Source organism: Platalea leucorodia (genome assembly GCF_965183815.1).
Source record: "Platalea leucorodia genome assembly, chromosome: 6".
Lineage (NCBI taxonomy): Eukaryota > Metazoa > Chordata > Aves > Pelecaniformes > Threskiornithidae > Platalea > Platalea leucorodia.
Window position 1 is genome coordinate 82,168,084 of NC_138828.1, and position 25,015 is coordinate 82,193,098.

At 37.4% G+C, this 25,015-nt stretch overlaps 1 protein-coding gene across 3 annotated transcripts in view; it reads right to left on the bottom strand.

Annotated features, from left to right (window-relative positions):
* The window catches only part of CTNNA2 (catenin alpha 2), a gene marked incomplete at both ends in the record, with an annotated part of 509,011 nt that overhangs the window by 56,784 nt on the left and 427,212 nt on the right, over positions 1–25,015 (bottom strand). For all 3 annotated transcript variants that reach the window (XM_082315551.1, XM_082315553.1, XM_082315552.1), the window contains 3 exons: positions 5,761–5,961; positions 9,805–9,961; positions 10,241–10,333. In XM_082315551.1, coding sequence (XP_082171677.1) covers positions 5,761–5,961; positions 9,805–9,961; positions 10,241–10,333 — 451 coding nt within the window. The remainder of the gene's footprint in view (positions 1–5,760; positions 5,962–9,804; positions 9,962–10,240; positions 10,334–25,015) is intronic.

The following is a 25,015-nucleotide window of genomic DNA, read 5'->3' on the forward strand; positions in this document are numbered from 1 at the left end:
CTTTTAGTGTTGTCTTTCTGATAAGGAAACTCCCCTACTCCCATCAGCCAAACCAACATTTTCCTTTTGGCAAATTTTGCTTCTGTCTGTTCACCTGTTAATTAATACATTATACACCAACCACAGCGCTGACCCCCGAAGCATCACAGGATTTATCTTTCTGCCTGCTGAGAAATGGTCATTTGTGCTTTGCTTGTGCCTTGTAACCAGCTCTTAATCCATCAAAGGCCTTAACATTCACTCCATGGTTACCCATTTTCCAAACAGCTGTGTATACAGGACTTTATGAAAAGCCTTTGAAAATCTAAATCGGTTACGTTGTATTCTCCTTTAGTACTATATTCTATTTTTAAACTCTAAAAGTGGAGAGAAAAAGAAATAGTATTTAAGCTTTTAGACACTGTGGTGATTTATTAATCTCTTATGTGTCTCATTTAATTGTTTTATCATATATTTTACAGGATGTCTTACTGTATTCCTATACATATTGAACACAGTCTCTCTGGTTAAAAATTCTTTGGATCAAACCAAGCACTAGTGGAAAATAATGTTGGGTATTCTCTGGTCCTTTTGTAAAATACCTTTCTTTTAATAATGCATTAAATGTTTTTTGTTGGTGATACCTTGACCTTTGGATTTCAGCCTAGCAAAACTTTAAAGAAAATGCTACAGTGCTTTGCAGAATAAAAGCCATAATTTCATCAAAACCCCTGGATAAATGATCTCATGTTCTCAGGATGATGGTACCCATAAGTTGTGCTATAACTACCTGAAACTCCCATAAAAACATGAATTTAACATCATTTACTTTTTAAATAGGCTCCATTTTGCAATTTTCAGCTCTCCCTCAGATTCAATATGGGGTTTTTGGATTACACCTATGCTTAAATTAATCTTCTTGCTTCTACATTTTGTTTCCCTTCATATCACTGCTGAAAAATACATCTTTACCACATTTTAGTATTAGCTTTGATAATATCATTGAGCTGCCTTTTCCTAGTGATAAATATCTTTAAAGTTTGTCCTACTAACACTGATAAAACTCTCACAGGCTTATTGCTGAATTGCCAGTAGTGTTGATTTTCAACTTTAGTCTATTCTGATAAAGACAAAATAAAAAATTTGAGTCAAAACAGAAGTCAGAGAGCGGCCTACTTAAAACCAGGTAGTTACAAAATTACTAGGATATTTTTAAAACATGCTAAAAGCCAAAACTCAAATTCCTGCTTTGAATCAGACGAATGCAGATTTCCAATGTCCTTCACAGAAGTGAGTAACCCAAGTACTATGGTATGTGCTCTTCCAGGATGGTTTCCAGACAATCCAATGCAAACTGAAGGGAAAAAAAAATATATTGGAAAGTTTTCACAGCCCTTCCTAGGCAGTTCTGGTCCCATTCGCTCTGCTTTTTCTCCTTCATTTCCTATTCATTCCCTTTCATTACAACCCTGCAAAGTCTATTCTAGTTTTCTCAATTTAAATTCAACCCTTTGACCTTTAAAGAATGTCACAGCTTTTTCTCTTCCCTGCATCTCAGAAATCTTGAAAAATAATATTCAACCTCGTTGCCTGTTACTTGATTTCTTTCTACGGACAATTCTTTTTACTCATTTAGAAACTCATGCTTCTTCCCTTCAGTTGTTACAGCTTCTCAAGCAATTGTTGAGGAGACTTCAGTCTCCTCCTCATTAAAGGCAGCTGGCCTCAGTCACTGCTGGTGCTGAGCAGTACAAGTGATCTCCATATTCAAGCAGAAATCGATCTCTTTTCTCATACTCCCTTCTCTTGCTTTTTGCCTTTTTCCTTGCTTTTAACCTTTCCTTTCTCTTTTCCTTTCCACCCTTCTCTCCTTCCTTTTTTTTCATGGACCATCTGTAGCAGGATAATTTCACAGTTCTCTACAAATGCTGAATACCAATATAACATTTAACAGCAGCCATCAGCATGGCCTTGCCTACCAGTCCCTGGGCTGTGTCTGACCCTGCTTCTCCTCACTGGGCCTGATCCTGACTCCCACCAGTGGGCTGAGATTCCAGCCTGGCCTCCAGCCACCCCTAGCCCCATGGAGGTGCCTGATGCCCAGGGCTGGGGATGCCTCCAGGGAGCCACTGCGCCTTGCTCTTTAGGAAACCAAGCTAAAGAGATTAGTAAAACTTCACAGTTCCCAAAAAAGCAGGCAAAAAACCCTCCCTGAAGCTCTCATTTACTCCTGCACACAATTAACATCCACTAAAATCTATGAGCTTTGTGTTTGTTCCCAGCAAGCCCCATAGACTCTGTAGTTTTATAGTTTTCATCTTGGATTTATAAGAAAGTCAGCAAGTGAGAGTCAAGTTTTTATTTTGGTTTTAAAGGAAAATAGAAGTACCCAATTTTAAAAAGACATTAACCAATACGTCACTCCCTAATACTGCTGTCAGAGATAAGAATCTAGCCTCTATCAAGTACTTAGCTATAAAGGCAGTGGGTTAGTCAAGCACAGGAAAAAAACACTAAAACACAAAAAAAAACCCCACCCCATATATTCCAAAGGCTGTAAATTAAAACAACAAACAAATACAACTTTAAGGTGAAAACAGTTATTAAAGTAAAGTTTGCATAGTTTCAAGTTCCCAGAACCACCCAATATTGCTTTCAGTAAAGATTAATTTTTCTCGCCCCCCAAAAAGCCATTAGCAAGGTGTTTCTCTTTCCAAAACAGTGTATGCATACTTGTGCATCAAACCCAGTACTCACAACAACATGAAATCCCTGGCAAAGGAGGCTTAACAGAGGCTTTCCTTTCCTGAGCTGATAGTTAAAAGTAAATAATAATTCTAAGAGAAATGTAATGTGCTTATTTCCCTTCCACTGTCATTTAACTACATTTTTCTCAGCCTTCAAAAGCACTTCATTTGAAAATAAATAAAGATTCAGTTAAAAATAAGGAGGAACAAAGATGAAAACGATAAGGTGTTCCTCACTGAGTTTCTCCCAGACATTTTGATATGTTCATTTGTGGGTGGAGCCTGACTCTAAATAATTCACTCTCATCGTTCTTGAGCGTTTGAAAAAATCTGCACAGGATCTCAAGGTGATGATAGAATGAATATATAAACATATGTATGTAGTCACAGATACCCATTTCTCTATATCCATAGCTGCATGGATGGATGTGTAGACAGAGACCAGTTCTGGGGGAGAAGGCAGGGTATAAATGGGCAGGGCACAGAATGGCAGAGGATGGTCTAAATACCGTTTTTACCACTTTATTCTAGGGTGACGAAATGAGTCAGTAAATTCTACCTGCTTTAATCAACAATAATAGAAAAATAATAATCAATGCCTTTGTAAATGGCCCAAAAAGCTGCAGAAAGAAATTGTGCAGCAATATTAATGATCCACATTTGTGTCTGGCATAAATCGTTTTAGCTTCATTGGCTCCATTGAATTTGGCCCATCCCGTCCTCTGAAATTCTGCTGCACAATTTGTACACATGATTTTTTTATTTGTACTTTTTTTTTTAAATTTTTCTTTATCATTCACAAGTTTACTTACATTTTACAAAATAAAGAATAACTTTGAGGAAAAGGGACTCATTCTTAAGTAATGAATTCCAGCATTAACAAGTTGATGGTGTCAAGATGCACTTAGTCCAGAGCTTCTAGCACTTAGTTATAATTCAAATTATATAAACAAGTGCATTAAATATGGAATGTAAGTATTTACTGTGCCTCCTGCTGATCTATATAACTGTGCTTTATACCTTCATGCTTATATGCTTCAAAGGAGTAAGTTACTCCTTTGAAAAATTAATAATAAAAATTTTACAGAACATTAGGTCAGAAATTTTAGCTGAATAAAAAGTCTGAAAATATGCTTTGTTTTGCTTAGTAAATAAATCTTAGCGATAGGAAGAATTCTTCAAAATCTCTCCTTTAACAAAAGGAGACTTTAACATAAGAGTGCAACAAAACATTTAACCACCTAAACTGAACAGATTATTTTCTTGTTGTGAATTAGACATTTCATAGACATTTGCCACTAAGTTAAATTTACAGTACTCATTCCACTGATCTTGTTGGGTAGTAACAAAAAGGGGAATAATAAAAACAATTTTCAGACCCACTTTTGCTTCTCCCACCTCAAAAACGCAGGACATTTAAACAGAATCACTAAACTTGGAGGAAAAAAAAAGCAAACCTTATTGCCTTATCTTCAAGCTGTACAGGGCCAAAACCCGATCCTCCGGGTTCAGGCAGATGTAAAGTGAACATGAATGTTGCACAGGAGATAGCTGTGTAGAGCCGAATGGAGCACGTACCGTAGGGTGAAGATTATATTGCTGATTCCCAACCTTACCCCAAAAATGTCTCTCTGCAGCTCGCAGGAAAGAGCCTGTGAAAGTTTGTGAAAAAATCCAATTTCTATGGATTGGTGTGAATCTACAAGCATTGTGGGTGTTCAAGGCACAACGTTCTAGTCATAATCACAATCACAAGAATCCACGCTTCAGCTATAATTGCTAATAAATCATAATGAAAGATCAGAAAAATAAGAAATTCTTGATTTTGGTCACTGGGATTTATCTGTGCACATAGGGCTTGGGGTCCCCTATTAGGGCTAAAAGATAATAAACTGGGGACAACAATAACCCAACAAGTAGTATCAAATCATTCCAACATTTTTTTAGCTCATTTTGCTGATCGTGCTCAAAGCTAACACAGAGGCTGCCAGAGCTCCAGTTTTTGCTTTTCTGTCTCATAGCGAGATGTCCGTTGTTTTGTCTTAATGTTATATTTGCCGTGTTCTGAACTGAAGCATTCTCATTTGTCCCTTCTAAAATAATCTTGATTTTAAAGCCCAGATGAGCAAGTGCAGTGAGATAGGGGAGGATCAGCTCAGACATTTTCAGACATCTATACTACGTGCATCTATATCATTGCTGGTCACTTGTACACAGTGAGTGGAGACCCAGTCGGTAAAGTCACTGAAATTCAAAGCGTGATTCATCCAAACAAAAGCAGACCACTGCTTCAGATGAGAGCACTTGATAGTACTGCCTGCACTGAGCAATTCAGACAGACATAGCAACAGATAATACTGAGTATAAGGGAGTCTGAAATGACCAGCTTGGACATAATTACCTACACTTAGATGAATCCAACCTCTGCTCTGTGAAGGCAAAAACAAGCTAAAAAAAACCACCCAAAAATCAGTGTTTTTTCCCAGTCTACCCATGTAGCAGACTTTTATATTTTTATATAACCTATTTATTTTATATAATCTATATATTTTATATAACCTAGCAGACTTTTATATTTTTTCAATCAGGTAATATATTTTCAGTTGCTCAAATGTATTTTCAATGAAAAATTGTTTTGTTTTGAAACACAACTTCAGTTACCAACAAGTACATTCACCTGCACAGACCACAGAGTAACATTTGTAATGATTTTCTAGAGACACATAATACATAATCAACCAACTCAGAAAGAACTTGAAGAAAAGGCTGTGTATTATTTACTCAAATCATCAAAACTTTGATGAAGTAGACTAGCCCTGATGGATACTGAATCTCTTCTCTTATACGGCTCTTGTCAATATGACTTCTGCAGTAGCATTGAGTAGAGAATAAAAAAAAAAAAAAAACATGATTATTAATTTGTTTGTTTATATCTTGTTTTCAAGCACAGGTTCCCCTCTGAGTTACAGATTTCAGAGAACTAACTGAAAGTTTTAAGTGACTTAATTTTGAACAATATTTCAAGTAAGCTTACCGGTTTCAGAGAGCAGCTTGGTAGCTTCCAGTACTTTCTCAGTATAAACTCCAGTTTCATAGTTTTCCATCTCTGCATTAATGATGTGAATAACTCTGGCTGCACGGCCTCGGATGGCACCCGCAGTTCTGTCCAGCGTATCGACATCCCCCTCTTGGAGAGCAATCACACACTTATTCACATCTTCCAGAATATGGTTTTCTGGAACGGAGGAAAAATATAAGACTCATTTCATTTCCTTCTTCCTCATAGCAAAGCTTACTGATTTGGGTAAACGGCAAATGTCAGCATATTAAAAAATTGGTATCTATCTTTATCCAGGTCTGCAAAACAAATACCATTCTGTGATACTATGCCACATCACAGTAAAAATCCCAAGTGTGATATTTATCTTTAAAAGGGACTGGGCTATGTCCTCTCACCTATACTGTGAGTATCAACTTGTAATTCTTTGAAAAACACCCACATTAATTTCAAACATCACACTGAATTTTATTATAATGAAAGTGTAATAAATCAATGCAAAAAGGAAAGCGGTCAAATATTATGCAGACACTCTAATAAACAGTTGGGCAATTTTCTGAAGATGAATTTACACATTCCTATAAATGTTTAATATATTTGGTTCATTTGTGCCTAAATAAGTTAGCAAAGAAAATAAACCATTTTGAAAAGACAACAGCAAATGGTCTTTGTAGACAGTAGGAGCCTGTGCACGAACAATTCACCTCCTTTACTCTATCTATGCCTGAGATTAAGGTGTGAATTTTTCATGACACACAATATGATCATATGTGACTGTGCATGTTCTGAAAAAAGAGTTGCCAACAGAGGGTCTGCTCAGATGATGTAATATCAAGTAGGTTTATTGAAATCTTGGGAGCTGCATTGTTTTTTCTTGGCTCAGAATCAGGCCATCCCCTCCCATGTGCTGCAGTATCACAGTTTACTTAGCATTCTCACATGCAGATAATGTGAAAGGATGAAGCAGATTTTGACTAGGTCAGACATTATTTCCCTGCCGCCAGTACAGTTAAAAATCATTTCAATAATAAAACTATGACCGAATTTCATATTTGAGCAATTTCACTCTGAGAGACTCAGCAACTCTAAACAGCAACTTACTTTTCTGCCCCAGACACCACTAAACTGAAAATGAAACGCTGTTCTTTGTAGTATTAATAAATAAAATGGAATCAATCGGTTCACCAACTGCTTTTTGTTAATTATCCTTGGCCACAAAACCAGAATGACACACTAATCTTCCCTGTTAAAAATCCCAAGTTTTAATCATTTGAGGGTTTCAGGAACGTTTTACATGATGTTGAATTTTAAACTGTAACAACTCTGAATGAAAACTGAAAGTCCCTTGAGCTGTGAATCAGAGTAACTTGCAAGGCAAAAGTCTTTGTTTAAAAAACCCTCTATCCACATTTAAAAAAATGGTGCTTTGCTAAAATACTTCTTCATTGTTTCCTCCTCACCATTGTCAGTTTTTCTACCATGGCATAGCTAAATTTTGCCCAACAAGAAGTGCTATATAGATTTGAACGGACAGTTCATTTGAAATATACAGTAACTGATTAAAATTATGGTCAGACTTCTTTTGGTAGCCACTGTATTAATAAAACATGCCATCAAATGTGACACTCAATACGAAGAGGAGGAGGTGTCGTTTCATGAGGTATGTTTAACCAGACACTAGCCCATTTCGAATGCTTCACTGGTTTAACATCCAAAAATAAAACTACCCTATGTAAGCTGAGGCTTCCAAGCTTACAGCTAGCAGCAACAGGCTTTCTGGATACATGGCATGTTTTCTCATTTTCAATAGAGATGCTATGGACAGTATTAGAGAAAAATCTAAACCCAACAGAAATACTACTTCTCAGCTGCCTTGGAAAGTTTGGATCTAAGTCAAGAGTATGTTAGAAGAAAATATGACTTGAGAAAAACAAAAAATAAAAATGTCATCAGTTCAAATAACTTCTGGTTTTATGGATAGAAGTGCTTGGAGTGAACAAAGTCTTCAAGCAAATAACACAATGGCCATTTAAGCAAGTTTGCCATCTCTTTGGCTTGTGGACTGGATCTGCAGTTTACAGCTTGGTCTGCTCTTTCGTTGTAGAACTAGGTCTATTGAAAAGTGTTTGCCAGCTTCAAATCTCAAATAAAAATCTATGTGCTACCAGATTCTGAAGTACCCTTTTATTCTGAGAGTTCATTTTCATTTTCTTGTCCTGGCTTGCAGTAAACACTCTAGCAGTGGTGCTGAACAGTGGAGTGTAATTATACTAAACCAAACCATTTCCCTGTTACTAATAATAGAGGGATACAACCAAATAAAATAAAGGGGAGGGCAAAAAAGAAAATTAAGGGTTTTTTTTTAAAGGGCAATTTTTTTTTCTCCAAACATCTTAAACTTTTATTAGGAAATTTAGGAAACATCAAGGAAAAGAATGTAGAATGAAACATAAAATTAAAGCCAAGCTACCTCTTGAAGTTGGGCTCTTCCGCAACATTAGAGTAAGCTAAGCACACTTGGCACACTGTGTCCTTATTCACAACAATGAAATTCACCTCTTTCAAACCGTAATAGAAAAATGAGTTTTCTGTAGCAGACAACCCAAGACATGCAGCACTTTGAAATTCTCATATTCTTTGTGCACGACTATATTATAACAATACACTCTGCCACAAGTTGTAGCACTTTACAAGGAGGATGGAGAAAGACTGTGACCTAAAGAATGAATGTTCTTCTCTTCTCCATCCCTTCTTTATGTAGGGACTAAGATACTTTGTCTGTTTTCATAGAAAAGCTTGTTTTGCATTGTAATCCTTCCCAGTGAGGTCAGAGAAGCGCAAAGGTTTGCTATTTCTTATGCTACTTTACTACTTCTCTCTGGTTGCATCGCTACACCAATAACTCTGGGACCCAGAAGTGCTTCCCAGCTCTCTGGAAACGTACACACTGGTCATGTCCTGACAACATACCTAGATGGGGCTCACATCCAGCATCTACCTATTTCCCACCTTCCTATCCCCTCTTCAGGGCCTGGTAACCTGGTACAGATGATCGGGGGCCGGGACTGCATGGTCCATCTGCCCCACTGTTTAGACACAGCTGATCTGAGCAAAGCTACAAAATAAAGTATGGAAAGTTCATCTTTCCTTCTCTTGCCTACAACTGCACGAGGTCTCTAACAATTTTTACAAATACTGTCAGCCTGTCACAGGTCTGTAATACATTTTTAAAGGTGGCTAAAAGCCTACTTTGTGGCTGAGTTGAAACAAAATGACTTTAGAAATAGAAGCACAAATTGGATGCTGTTTTCTGGGAGATGAAAAGCTAACCGTTGCTACCAGGGATTAATTAGCACGGCTTAGAATCAAAGAATCTTTAAGGTTGGAAAAGACCCTTAAGATCATTGAGTCCAACCGTTAACCCAGCACTGCCAAGGCCACCACTAAACCATGTTCTCAGGCACCACGTCTACCTGTCTTTTAAATACCTCCAGGGATGGAGACTCAACCACTGCCCTGGGCAGCCTGTGCCGGGGCCTGACTACTCTTTCGGTGAAGAAGTTTTTCCTAATATCCAACCTAAACTTCCCTTGGTGCAGCTTGAGGCCGATTCCTCTCGTCCCATCGCTTGTTACTAGGGAGAAGAGACCGACCCCCACCTTGCTACAACCTCCTTTCAGGTAGTGGCAGAGAGCAATAAGGTCTCCCCTCAGCCTCCTCTTCTCCAGACTAAACAACCCCAGCTCCCTCAGCTGCTCCTCATAAGACTTGTGCTCCAGACCCTTCACCAGCTTCATTGCCCTTCTTTGGACATGCTCTAGTACCTCGATGTCCTCCTTGTAGTGAGGGGCCCAAAACTGAACACAGGCTTGATTGCTCCTACTGAGCGTAGAAGATCAGCATTCCAATAGAGACGGACTAATGGACTAATGATGCTTTAGTAATTATAACTTTTCTCTGCTCCAACCCATTACTTTAATTTAGGAGTATATTTTTAGAAGAGTTCCTCGATCTCAGTACCTGAAACAGAGAGGAAATCATCCACCGAAGTGATGTCATCAACAGCTTCGGTGAGAACTCGCACTTGTTTCTCCCACTGATCTTTAAAGACGTCCATGTTGTCCTGTGCTACTTTGCTCTGGGGTCTGGCAGCCAATGTGAGCGCAGCATTTATTACCTGTTATTCAAAAACATTTATGAGGAGTGGCAAAACTTTTTCACAAGGAAAAAAACAAATAGATTACGAAATATGTTAAACATACAGCATTACACCCCATTCGATACGCAGGCCTCAAGATATGAACGTATTTTTCACAGTTTGTGGAAAGCAGGCAACAATGTAATGACAAAGGCAAGGCTATAATCTTCATCTCGGCTGTTTTCCCTGTCTCAGCTAACTGATGTTTTCTAATGCCAAAAGAGTTCTCAAGTACTTTTTAGCAAGAATCTTACTTACCTGTGGGCACAGACTATCAATCTGTGTTGCTGCCATACGGACTAATTTCACACCTTCTTCATTATTTGAGATTGAACAGGCCAGATTTGCGACCTGCAATGAAATCAGCAGAATGAGAATCAATTTTTAGGCAAGCGGGCCATTTTCCACCTTCCCCTCTTCTTATTGAGCCTTCCCTAGAATGAAAGAATTGTATACAAGAGGAATGAAACACCATCTTCTGTGCTGGTGAACAGAAACCCATGTAGATATTTCCTTACTAGCAAACCGAACTATCCGTCTTCATTAGATTGTTCTCAAAATCTTATCTCACTGTCAAGTGTTTCACATCCTCTTCTATAGCTTGAAAATAATCTCCTGAGAAGTCATATGGAGAATGTAGATCATCCAGATAATTATCTATACATTTCCTTTCCTCACAGTTTCTTTTTTCCTTTTATTAACCATGTCCATTATGAATACTAGTCATCAGGCTCATCCGTATACTCTGAGCTTTGCAAAATGAAGAATCTTTGATGTTCTAACACATGGAATTGTGCTTTTCCACCCATAACAAAACTCTGATACCTTCACTGATACTGGGAAGTTACATGTTTCTCAAGTATCTTCATTGTTTCAGATCCTGACGGTTTTATGCATGTCAAAATTGTTTTAATTCTCAGGTGGACCACTTTATTTCTACGTGATTATCTGCCCTAGAGTAAAATGTCCATTAGCAAGAGTATTAAAACTTGGTCATGTGAAATGTCTCTGTTGAAAGCCTCATTCTGTAATGTATGCCTGAAGATGTCATTCAAAGATGTAGGTATCTACCTGTGCTTGGTCTGGCACAGCCTTGGGAAGTCTGAACTTCACAAGACTCTTTGGATAAGATAAAGACAGAGGAGACTTAGAGAGACACCTGAATGAGATCTAGCAATCAGACCATGCCTCCAGACACTGCAGAGCTGCCTCCCTGTGGCTTGGATGCACGTGGCAGAGCATGTTCTCCCAGCTCATACAGCACTTCTTGCAAAAAAAATCCATTCCCAAAAGCTTTGGTCCAAGTCCATGAATCTGCCATAGGTTTTCCAAACAGCAATTCATGTCACAGTGCACATAATTAAGCTCGTCGGTGATATTTAAATCACAAAGGTACATTCTGGGAGGGGGGAATACAAGAGATTTTTTTTTAATCATCTGAAAGTATGGCTCTTAATTCTAATCCACATTAAAACAAACTTATAAAATTTTAACTATGCTTCCTTGATATTATTCACTGTGCCTGAAGGCATAACTATCAGTTGGAAATGATTCATGAATTACTTCAAATACCCCCATCTTTCCAATTTTCCTCCGGTCCCTCCTTGTGGTATTAATCTGTTCCCGTCTCCAGTGCACATCGCCACGTTAGGCCTGGTCCATCTGTTCTGCATAGAACCTATTTCACTTCACAGTTATGTAGAACGTGGTTTGCATATATCACGGTGCCAAAGCCCAGGGAAGAAAAGAACCTAAGGCTTCAAAGAGTCTTGCAGGCATTTCCTAGTCAAGATTTTATCATAATGTTGTGATTTTTATTTTCATTTCATGGTGAGACAAATGAGTTAGTCTGTTTGTTAACAGCCTTGCAGCGCTCACGTCAAAAACGTTCTCCTAAGCTGACATCTTCCAATTAATTTACCATTTTCTGTAGTCGCTTCTTTGCACACATCAAACAAACCACTTTAATCTTCATGAGAAACAAAAGCTAAGCAGGATAATAATTAGAATGCAGTAACATGAGTGGAAATTACAGATCTTAAAAAACAGCAAATGGTATTAAGTTCAGCAATAGCTATCTTCTGTATTTTAAGTAAGTGGTTTTTTAGATTGCCCCTTCATTTTGTGATTATCATGGTGAAAATCTGTCCTAAGGCTCCAGATGCACCATATATCTTTTTCTCAGATAGCAGTGAGATATGTGACTGAAAGGGGCTGGGTGTCATGGAATGGCAATCAAACCATTAAGCAGGTCTTGGAGTTCTCTTGGAAGAGATCTTCGCAGAAAAAATCAGTGAAAATAAAACTTATTTCTTCTCTGTGTCTGTTAATTACTCTTTCAATAGAATCTGATGAGATGCTATTTGGATATTGTAAAGTGTCCTAGTTTTCCAAGGAAGGCTACAGAGATAACCAGCGAAAATTTTTTCTCCTTTTTTGTAAAATAATTTATAGTTCAGTACATTGTTTTGGATGTTACTATCAACACAGAAGGAGTTCAAATGTAATCTGTGGCTACATTAAATATACATCAAAAGAGCATTACTGTTATCTGTTTTTTTAAAAAAAAAGTTACATATTATGTATAATATCCTAATCTAAATAGTTTCTGTGGTATATTTCAAGTCCTGTATCATCAGCAGTCAGAAAGCAATACTACTTCCACAATTCAGCAGAGAGCACGCCAGCCTGTACCATGGGAAGCTCTGATTATGTCAAATAAGCATAGAGATAAGCAAATCCTACAAAGGTAGATGGAATCTGGATAAAATTGAATTTAGCACTACAAATCAGAAATACTATGACTTTACCCAAAACTTATTTTAAAACATCGCAAGAAATAGACATTACTTGCCAAAGCCTGCATTTCAGTGCTGTCATGTAAGCACGGATCTGTGAAACAGTACAAGTTTTAACTGCACTCAATCACCAGATACAACACTATTTAATTATTTTGATTGACTTTGTTATCAAATACAAAATCAAGTTACCATCAATTAAGATTCTTGGCACAGCAAGGTCCATATACATGCTCTCAGTCAATAAAAACTGTCAGGTAATTCAACATGCTTTAGCCTACTATAAATTCAGCAACTTCAGGTATTTTTCCTACCTAAAACTATGATCAAAAAAGCTTAGTCCCAATTCCACTCCACTTAGCTGAGACACTTTGGTTAAGTGCCAAACTGATCTCTTTGGGTAATGGATAAAAAGAGAAAGGCACTTCCAGAGACTGTTTCAGGTCTTTGGTTGACTATCTTATCTGCTAGATGTATCTAGTTTATTATTTAAATTTAGATTATAGCTAGCCCTGATGATTGTTGACAAAGGTATTACTGAAATAGAAGAGTTTTTAATGGTACATTATAACTTGTTTGGCATGTGCATATTTAATACAACATGAATTGTGAAGAACCCAGGCTCTTCAAGGTTGGGAATTCATTTAATACACCACTCCTGAGCTGGATGGAGCAGACAGCTTGGAAAGGAACATAAAAAGGCTGTACGTTATTGTAGCTGCCAATTTGCCAAAACTTTGATTTGACAGCCTTTACCTTTATGGTTCAAGTGCTCTGTCTCCACCAAAGCATTGAAGAGAAGATTTCATGAGAGGCTGTGGAAGTAACCAGGTAATTAATTCTTCCTTTTTTCTTCTTTTTTTTTTTTTTCCCCCCCTGTTTACTAAGTTCCTTGAGCATATTGAATTCACTGATTGTCTAAACAGAACTTAAGTTTGTATTAACATCAATGTGAAATGTCTGAAGAGTATTTATATGAATGAATACATTTTAAATACAAAAATCAATGAACTGTGAATCGTCCCCAAAATGCATGGGGAACTTAATAACAGTGAAACTGTTGTGGAGATAAACATTATTATCCCGAATTTCAGGTCTGCTAAGCTACTCTTATACCATCAAAACAATTGCTAAACACCTTAAACCCATCCTGCAAGAGCATGGAAAAGTAATGAGCAAGAAAATAAACACTCCAGCTCCAGTGATGCTGTGTTTTTCCGCAATCACCAAAGCCACTGAACCAATCCTAGAACTGGGGAGGTGAAAAAGTGCGCACCAACTCCTTCATATTAATTTGCTATCACTTGCATTGATAGCCCAAGATGCAACTCTGCAGCTTGCTAGGTATCTATCTTTAATCATGCAGAGTTCCCTTAGTTTCAATTATTCAAAAGATATACAGGATCAGTCCCAATAAAATGTATTTGCATGCATTTGGTTGCATTTCAGCTTCAAGCAGTTTTCTGCTGTATAGCAGATGGGGATAGGGAAGGATTTTGTTTCTAATGCATCTTTTTATTACTGTTGTTGAAAGGACGTACCAAGGACAGATTTATTCTAAAGATATACTTATCTGTCAGCTGGAAGTGTAAGTAAGTACTGTATGGATAGGCAATGCCTACACCAGTTTTTCGCTAGCTAGCAACTGAAGTGTGGATTAACATTTTTTCCTTGCTTTTGCCACGCACACTGCCTGGGACAGAAAAACTTTATTTCTCCCTTGAAATTGCACTCCAAGTTGCAAAAGTAATCAAGGATCTTTCAGACCAATTTACTTTATTTTTACACTGACGAAAATCAGGTGTAGTTACTTTGCGTTGTGTTTTTAAAGTAGACTATTTCCAATTTGGACTTGAGCTGTTTGTATTGTTAAAGGTAATTATGACAATCAAAATGTATTGTCCTTTGGTTCAAATTTAAATTCAAAGATTTAACATGGCCACTCTAAATTTAATGTATGTGAAAAGGTCCAAAAAAGAAATCCATCGCTTAGAGCAGAAATGTAAAAAAAAGGGAGCAGGATACGCTATAGCAAAGGAGCAATATCAACACAAAGGCTGCAGAATATTGCAGCTAATGTATGTATTCTATTTTTTAATTTTTTTCTTTTATTCTTTTTTTCCCACCATAGATTGCTTAGAAGAAATGATACAAAAAAGCTCTATTCAGCTTCCCCAACCATTTAACCATTCTAAGGTAGAGAACGCAATCTATTTATATCTTAGTTTTGTGCATTCTTTGTAAATAAGCTTTTTTTTAACTTTTGTTATACATGTCTTTCCTATTTATGTAATTTATTTTTTCACTGTAATTAACTGATGGAAATATTAGGAAGCAGAAAATTTACAGCAAGTTATTCTTTTTTTAGGGAAATATAGAATAACTTAAACAAACCCAAGACACTGTCAAACTTATCTGTCTACACCACACATTTGAGAACGTGAAACTTTCTGAGTTTTTCAGCTTGAGTTGAAGGTGGTTTAAGAATTTTCTGTAACATTCACGGTGGACTAAAGCCAAGCAAATAATCAGTTACCTTGTTTCAGCTGATGAGTAGTAACTTGCTGAACTGTAGCATCTTGACTATTTGCAATTATTTATCCGTCCACTTAGTAATCTATCCAGATATTGTAACAATCTCCGAATCCTTCAAAATTTTGACATATATTAATGTTGGTACTGCTGTAGGCAGCCCAGTGATATTCATGGAGCCACAACTACGAGATTTTTTTCTAAAGGAGAGCAGAGCTGAAGCTAAGTTACCCAAGATCCTCAATTTATTTATCCTCCCTCTATTCACTCAAGCGTTATATTATGAGCAAAACTCTATTTATCACTAGACAGGATGTTTTTGCACATACACAAACAAGTGCCAAAAATCAAAATGTCACTGAGAGTACATATTGCAGCAGATTCCTCTTCCCCTTCATGCACTGCAGTGCCAATTTGTACTACCATGAAAATATGAGACTGTGGTCCCTTTCTCAGTACCTATTCCATATGGCATGGGGGGAACCTCAGACTGGCTAACATTGCCAATTCTCCCTCATTTATATTTCCAGTCATATAGTCTTATCTAAATAAGAGATGTATTTTTAAGTTGTTCACATTTACATACATTCACATGTATTAAAAAACCTAATTGCATGCACAGCAGTAAAAAAGGCATTTCTTTTGTAAATTACTAATGATTTAATTTACCGAGTTTGATGCTTGCTCTGAAAATTTTTAAATACCAAACCCTGAACATATTTAATATAAACTGCTCAAACATTTACAATACTCTGTACATATCTAAGCAGGTCGGTAACAGCAGAATGTTAGAAAGCTACAGAGAATTTTAAGCCCAACAGTTGAATGTTTTATTTCATGCCCTATATGCTGCCCACTGAACTTATGAAAAACTCTTTTCACTTCTCAAAAGGTCAACAGCATATTCACTCGTATTTACTACAGGAATAAGGCTTTTCCACTCATTCAAACTCCCTTGAGACTTCCTCCATATCAGATTTAGATGTAAGAGCCTTAAGAGATTTCTGCTTTTGGTAAAGTTCAAAGTTACTCTGACTTGAATAAATAAAGTGGGTCTTGGATTGAGATTTTTGAAAGAAATTTAAGTGTTAGAAGCCTCGTATACTGAAAGCTTTATTCAAAATGCAAAAATCCTAGCTTTGGACAGTTTCAGTAAAGTGTTGTTAATGCCATCTGAATGTCCATTTCTAGGACCATTCTGGCATGTGCCATGATTATTGCCTATAGGATGGAACAGAAGTGAGATCAAAAATGAAACACCTTGAAAAATCCTTCTACTTCATTATATTCATAACCGAAAAAAAAATACATTGGTTCATATTCAATTATAGAGCTGCCAGTGAAGAATACAAGAAAAGGGTATTGTATTACGTCTGATCCTTTGCTTTTAAGATTAGACCATAATAATGATTTTAGATATGAATAAAAAATATATTCAGCAGGAGTAAATACTGACTCTTCTTTTTTTTTGCTTTCTCTTTTTACACGGAATTTGACCATACAACTGTTTCTTCCTGAAACAGGTCAAGTTTCTACACCACACCGATGAGCCCCAACCATGATAAATATGCCTGATGGCAAGCACAAGAAACCCCTACTGCGGTCCAAAGACCTACTAGAACAAGAGGGGTATGATGCTAATGTGCATCTGTGATTTTAGACAAACTTTCCAGGTCATCGTGACTTCTCAACAGCGTCAGCCCAAGCATTCCCTATGGAAAACAGGGGAAAGCAAATTGATTATAGAAAAGGCAGGTGATTGTTTCAGATCATTTTTCCGATTTACATCTAAGAAAAATAATTCTGGAAACCTCTTAAGTTTCATCTGTAAAATTATTCAAGCAATGCTATTGGGCACTTAGTGTGGAGCACTGCCCAGACCTATCAGCTTGCGTCCCCAGCTAGAGTAACCAGGCTCAGAGCTGTTCCAGTTACCAGACACAAAGATCCGATCCCACAATTAAAAGTCTAGGCATACATCTGTGAGGGGTTCTGTGTTCCACCATATCTCTGAACAGCTTGAAATTCAAGGACTTCAGAAAAGTGGGTGAGGATGTTAATTCCCAGAGTTGAAATCAACAGAAATGCTTTCTGCTTTGACAGAAAACTCCCTTAGGAATTACATATGATCCTCCTTCGTTTTCCTAAGAGTGTTTCTGAGGCATTCAGCTGGAATACAATTAATTGATAGTCAGTAGTAGTGGGGAACACATATATCTCCCAGCTGGCCAGCAAGGAGGGAGACGAGGACAGCAGAAAAGGGCTTCTCTCCTGAGGTTCACTCCCACAGGAGTTGGGACGTGCAGTGGGGCACTCAGCTTCAGGGACATGGCATCTCCCCCTTCAACAATTTGCTCACTATATTGACATAATTTCTGAATTTTCTCTGTGTACGTGGTCATCCATTGCTGAAGAAATAAACAACAAACAGCTGTAGCAAACCAAGAAGAAGAGCAGGGCGTAATCTCAACAACACAGTTAAGACCAAATTCCTCTTTTAATTTTAACTGGTCTTGAGCAATATAGCATTGCACTGATGAAATGCAGCAAGTCTTTCTCCTACAAGAAAGCAGCTTATAAAGCTGTAGGGGATCTATTCTCTATTGTCCATCCATTCAGGTGGACCACGAAGCAGATATCCTGTTCTAAACCACATAGCTAACACGACTGCTGAGTCTAGGTAGTATAGCTAGAATCGATTAATTTGATTTACTGATTTTCTCAGTTACAGGTACAAATGCATTTTATATTGCAATAGTATACATTTATTTTCTTCCTTTCACAGAAAGCAAATGTAAAATGTCCAGCTACAAGAATTCCTTCTGCGTAGGTCAGAGACCAGCAGCCCATCTCAGTGCTCTTTTACCTCTGTTAGCAAGATCAGGTTCTTTTCTAATTTGACAATAGTAAAGGCTTTCTTACATCATTCTTTCATACCTGTTCATACTGAAAACCTACAGCAACAACTCTGAAATGTCAGACAGCAGAACCTTTAACCAACAGTAATTTTATGCTCCAAAGCATGCAAAAAGGCCAAAAGAATTTATTGTTTTGGTATACCAACAAACGAGGCTGAAATTCAGGGTGTTTGTGTATTAATCCTTTCTGGTCAATCTGCAATCAAGGCCACTGCCATTAAAATTCATGATGAATTATGAACAATGTATGCTGAAATACTCAAGGGGCGAGAGGGCAGTTGGTGTCCTAGGGAAGCAAGATTTACAAGACTGCAGTGTGTATGAGCTGATCCCATAAAGCAATTTTGACAACATACCCCTGGCAGTGCTACAATTAATAGTTATTAATAGCAAGTAGTTACCAAAACAATCCATCTATCTAATAACAGTCCACTATTTTGGCAAACTATTCAGTGACCCTAGAACAGGGCTGCATGCCTGACTAGGCTGTGATAATTAAACATGAGTTATATTATCAGGAAGCTATATTTGACAGTTGTTGAAGAAAAATGGAGGATTGTGGTAGGAACTCAAAAAAGTTCAGGATAGTAACAGAAGCTTTGAAGATATTAACACAGTGTGATATCAGACACCCCAGGGTATAAACAAATCACAAATTATAATTACTGATCCCTAAAGAAACGTAACTTGCAACTTAGATGGAACCAATTTTAGGGCTGAAGTTGAGCAGATAAAGACAGACTTGTATAACAATCTATTACAGCTGCTAGGGATTGATAGCACAGGTGGGGACATCTTTAAATTCTAGATAAGCATCCAACAACAGCAACTTGTTCACATGAAAACCTGAAAATTGGGTATGCAGTCACTAGTCGCTCTGCTATCCTGCATTGCTATCTACGTAAATATGACTTTATTATCATTAAGGGGAAATGCACCTCTAGCTCTTGTGCGTAATCCATGACCCTGCCTTTGAGGTAAGGTCAAGATTTGTGACCAGTGTGCTGGTCATTCCCTAACTTACATGAAAGCCCGCATCTGTGTCAAGATGAGTGTCCCACTGAGGGAGAATTCAGCTTTTTGCTTTATTTGGCCTACTTGACAGCCGGGAAGCACTGGTCAGCACCAACACTTACTCAGCCACAGCTCAGGCTGCATTTGTCCAGCCATCAAAGGAAACATAGATAGGAAACATGGAAGGAGGCTTTGAAGACAAGATGAGGAAGTTAATGGGGAAGAAAGAATAAGGGCATAGATGGAAACTGGAGACATTGCAAAAGCAGAAGTGGTGATACACCATCATAAGGACTGGAAAAAAAGCGTGGGTATTGCATCAGAAGGAAGATTGCTAGTGTGAAAGAAATCCGAGATTCTCATGGCATGTAGAATGCAAATTTATTTTTAAGAAATCAAGTCTTATTAGTTCCCTTGCTCACAGACAAAACCTTGTGAAATACTATGATCGCCTTCCTAGGGGTGAGTGAAGAGATTTTTATTTAGAGCAATATTTTAAAGGCTTACAAAGTTACATTCAGAGAAAGATTGATTTTACATGTATCTAATTTTTGTGCAATAATAGTCTATAAAATGTTTTTACAATAATTTAGTAACAGTTCAAGAGTAATGCAGAATGATATCATCTGCCCAGAACCAGACTGCGTAGACAAGGCAACAGAACTAGATGTTCCCTTTTCTATTCCTCCTGTCAGTATGGTTTAACCCTGGCATGGAGAGAGCTCATATTGGCTCGAAACATCATTTAGTTTACTCATCTGCTTAGCAGTCCTTTTTCCTGCCAATACATCCCCTTTTCTTTTAGAAAAGACATATTTATGAAAATTATTTTTACAATATAAGTGTCTGACACCAAGAAACAAAGACCCAGAGTATTTAACAGAAAAATAATATGTGGATATAAGAGGTATCTTCCCATTTCTGTATAATAAAAACCTCAGTCAATCACTCCTCCCTTTTTGTCCTGTCACTGTAGATCCATACTTTTTGTATGATCAGAAACAGAGGTGACTTACATGCAGTTCTTTAACAGCAGCTGCATGGATACCAGTAAGCAAACCACAGCCAAGACACAGACCTGAGGACTTGCGCACACTCATCCACCTTTTTTAACTGTAAACATAATCCTTAGCAGAATTTTAGCCTAAATTACCTCATCTATATAACACATGGTCTCTCTTATATCTATTAAAAAGACGTGGGCAAAAGAGATGGCATTGAGAAACCTTACATCTCAATCTGTTCTTACAGGTAAGTAAAGGACAATGAGGTGAGAAAAACTGCATTTATATTTAGTTCTCTTTCCTCTTCTGAAAGGAGAATACATAAAAAAAAGGCAGTATTAATTAAAAAAAAAGGCAGTATTAATTATTCAATGTGCTGGAATTCATATCCTCAAATTACATTTTCCCTTAATTTAAGACTGCATTATATTTTTTTTTCATATAATTTTGTTTTTGTTATACTACTAAATAAAAATGTGGAAATTTTCATCTTAGTTGCAAACTCAATCATATGGTTTATTTGATTAAAAACTGTTATGTTCTGACTCAGTCTTACATTTTATCCCAGTTTTCACACATTTGCAGTTCTATGCAACAAAGCTGATTACCTTTTCAAAGGATCATCATTAGCTCATAAATATCCAAAACCATTTGAATAAAAACAGGTTTATTTCTTCTGTATTAGAGTGCTGTTTCTGGCTTTTTCTTTGACTCGTCAAAAAAAAAAATTGTCATATGAATGCAGCTCACACGCAAGTAATTTTTAATAATGAGGTTTTATATCAAGAGCTCTTCATGTGATGTTTAGTATTAAACATAAAATGGGAACAAACATATATCTAAGAAATCAAAACTGACATAAATATTCTAAAGAGGACCGCAGACAGAGATTCACCGTGCTCTGATTTATGGTCCTCTTGGCGTGCAGATATCAGTATAAGATGCCCATTGTCTCTGCTATTAGACTTAACGACAATATCAGTACATATGTGGACTCCTTTGTAAACCGCTAGTTCAAAGTCTGTGGCCGGTGGGTCCATGATAAAGCTGCAGAAAGTCTCTCCACCAGTCCATCTTAATAATTTTTTAAGCTTTTGATGAGTTTATTTCAAAGTAACATAAGTTTGTGTCTCAGTCAAAATTAAATTCCTAAAATCTCAATGAAAACAGGCAACGGTTTTGAGGACACAAACCTTATTAGCCTCTTAATGCCTCACCGAGGAATGAGTTTACCTGGTAGCCCACACTGAGGAATTTGAGTAGGTGAGAAATTTCATAAATTCTGTGGGAGAAGCTGCAGCTGAATCTCACACTTGACCACAAAATACAAATCTCTAAGAAACCAGGATTCATAACATCTAGTGTTTACAGAGCTGTTTGCCTAATAAAAGATATTATTTCTTCCTACAAAACTACAGTGAGAGTTGCACATCCAAAAAACCTTCAACTAGGAAGCAGGAGAGTTACTGGGTTTCTGTGGGGTTCCCCGTTGGTTACAAGAAGACAGATTTGTAGTAAGAAGATGTTTTAGCATGCTTTTATAGGGACTCCTGACCTTTGTGATATGTTTAAGCCAACACTGTTAGTATCACTCCAGACATGTGAAACCCTACGTTGAACTGAGGAGTTGCTCTGCACTTTGGTTTCTTGTTTCCGTAAGAACTTTTTAGTAAATCACCTTTAAAATTAGCCACAGGTGAATGAATGAATGATTAGAGTAGATTTTTTTCCCCTGTGTTGATTAGGAAGCTATTCTTCATCAAATTACAGGTCAACATTCAGTTTTCCAAGATCTGTCTTTATATTAAATGATTCCTCAGATATCATCCTGCAACACGAAAAAACTGAAAAACATCGGAAATGCAAGGACACGTACAATAAAATGGAGCACTGCTGAGTCTCCTCTCAGGCCCATTCCATGCTGTTTGGAGAAGCAGTAATTGCACCCATGAATATATCTAGATAAGGTGATGGACGCTAACAGTATTTCTTTTTAACCCATAGATTGCTTATCTGTGCAGCAGGCGAGGAACAACACCTCCCTATGTTCTTCTTTAGGAGTAGGCAAATCAAGTTCCTTTTAATGTCGGGAACGTTCTGGCCAAGTTTGATTAGTTTCATCAGGAGACAAGATACCACAGGAACATTCATTTCACTACACCAATATTCATATAATATTACTACGAGTCGTGGAAATGGGAGCCAAAAGGAAACTTGACAGATGATGCCCCTGTCTGAAGGCAGGATCAGCTGTAGCTAAACCGTTCCTGGCAGATGTTTGTTTCACTTAGTCTCACGAGTCTGCATTGATACCGGTTGTATGGATTTCTATTCCTGTACATGAAACACTTAATTAAGGAAAACAAATAGCAATAGTGTGTGACGAGGTCAGATTTACTAGACCAACTGCAATGAGCGTTGCACTAATCTGCACTCAGGGCCCATTCAAATACCTGTTAAGAGATTGACTAATGACAGCAAGAAGAAAAAAAAAAAAATGGAACAACAAAACCCCAATTTTTCTTTCCTCTGCATATTCCTCCTTTGCAGACTCACCGTTAGCTACAATCTGGATCTGAGCTATGAGACTTTGTGAGTGAAGAGAACAAGGAAAAAAACTTTTATCTACTGCACAGCAGTAAGGCTATTTGCATCCATTAGGACTCTATTTACATGCTTATGATAAATTCACAGAACTTTAGTAGCTTAAAAAAATACAAACAAAAAAACCCTTAAAATGGGATCTACCGAGAAGCTTCATACATCAGTATAGGAGACATTTTTAGCTAAAAGAAATTTTGACATCCCTTCATGCTGTCTTCTTTGCATGTGCATTTCTGTGCTTGAAACACCACCACAGAAGATTATTGGTTGGGTCTAAATTATACTTGTAAATTAAATTTCCACATATCACCCAGGTTCTTACGGTATCTTTATGCACTTGGAAGACCAAAGGAAAATATATTAAAACCTATCTTTGAAGGATTTTTCTTTCTCTGACAAGCTACCTTCAGAGCAGGTGACATGCTGGTCCCTCTGATCTGTTTCACGCATTTTTATTGCTGTCTCTACTCAGATGTCCGTAGTATCTCAGACTCCCCAAATAATGCAAATATAATGATAACATTTTTGATCACTACTTATGTCATGTTACTTAAAATGTACCATGGTCAACTCAATTCTATTTATTTGAAAACCAATCCCCGTTCTCACAGTGCGAAACACCAACAGGAGCCCTGAACACGAACACGCTAGCAAATTTTAAATAGAAATTCTTTGTGTGTGTGAGAGTAAGAGACAGAGGGGGTTCAAGTGCAGCTATAAACAAAACCAATTAAGCACTTGCACAGTAAAGCACTGCAGATCACATTCAACATTTCACTCAATGACATAATTCCAAAGCAGAAATACAAAACTCACCAACTCTAACATAAAATGACCAAGCCTCTTCATTCAATCCACCCAATGAGACAAAGCTGAACATCCCCAACTGATGTACAGCAGCGTTGTTCCACTTCAGCAAATCTTCAGTGATTTACAGCAGCCTTGGCTCTTACAACACGCTCTTTGGTCAATACATTTTAGGTTTGACAAACCAAGGTAGAAATGAATTCCACAATCAATCCACCGATACACAAATGGTAGTAAATGTTGCTCTGTTTTCACTTCTCCATATGTACAATGGCACTACAGAAATGTTCATGGGACTCTATGCAGAAGTGTCTCTGCAGTGCCAGTGCACGTATAGAAAGAGGTAAATAAAAAAGCATTTTCTAAGTGTGGCAATTGATCACAAAAGCTTTTCTTTCATTGGCATGAAAAAGACACAATTGGTTGACCTAAGAATGTGTTGTAGTCTATATAAAAAAATGTATATATATCATTGCTACCAGAAATAATGAGTAACGTATAAATACACTGTTCCTATATGGTTTTATTCTTCTAACCTGCCGCTTTTTAATGCTTAATTTATTATGAATTCACTGAACAACTATCAGCATATATTTGCACTACTACAAGCTGGAATTTATTCATCTAGCTGCACACTGGGATTTGTTTAGTTACCAGGGGTCAGTGAACATGTAACACAGTTTTACAAACTGATATTGAACAGGAAGAAACTGCATTAGAATGAAGCTAGAATAACAATAAGCCAAGGAGTCAGGTGAGTATTTCTTGCTTCAGCTGTTATATAGACATTTTTTTTTCACTGTCAGGAAGCTGACGCTTTTTTTTTGTAATTATTATTTTTTTAAATCCTTCCTTTCTTTCCATTGCAATTTTTTTTAGCTCTTTAAACCCCTTGGCAGCTACCATGATGACAGCCTCCTGCCAGCTAAAACGGCAGGGGAAGGAACGGCACGAGTGGTCTGCCAGCGTGTGGCTGAACCAAGCATACAACGGGGTTTTGTCCCCGAGACAGTGATTCCCAAATGGCAACACAATGTGTTGCAACATTTCAGTGCTAAAAGCTTTTAATACTACTTTTTACTCTGTCTTTCTTCAAAAATTACAGTTTGCTATCAAATCATTGCTTCTCGTCTTTCCATATATTTAGCATTATACGGTCATCAGCTTCAGTAGAATTAATCCTGATTTACATCAGTGTGACAGGAGGAATGAGCTCAGTAGTTTGAGCATAACAGCTGGTGAAAGCATTTATTTGCATAAACATAAGGAAACCAATTCCATTTCTGAGTCAATGGAAACATAACCTACCCTAGACTGGTCCCATCTGAGAAACTGCCTTTTCGGAGACCATGACAG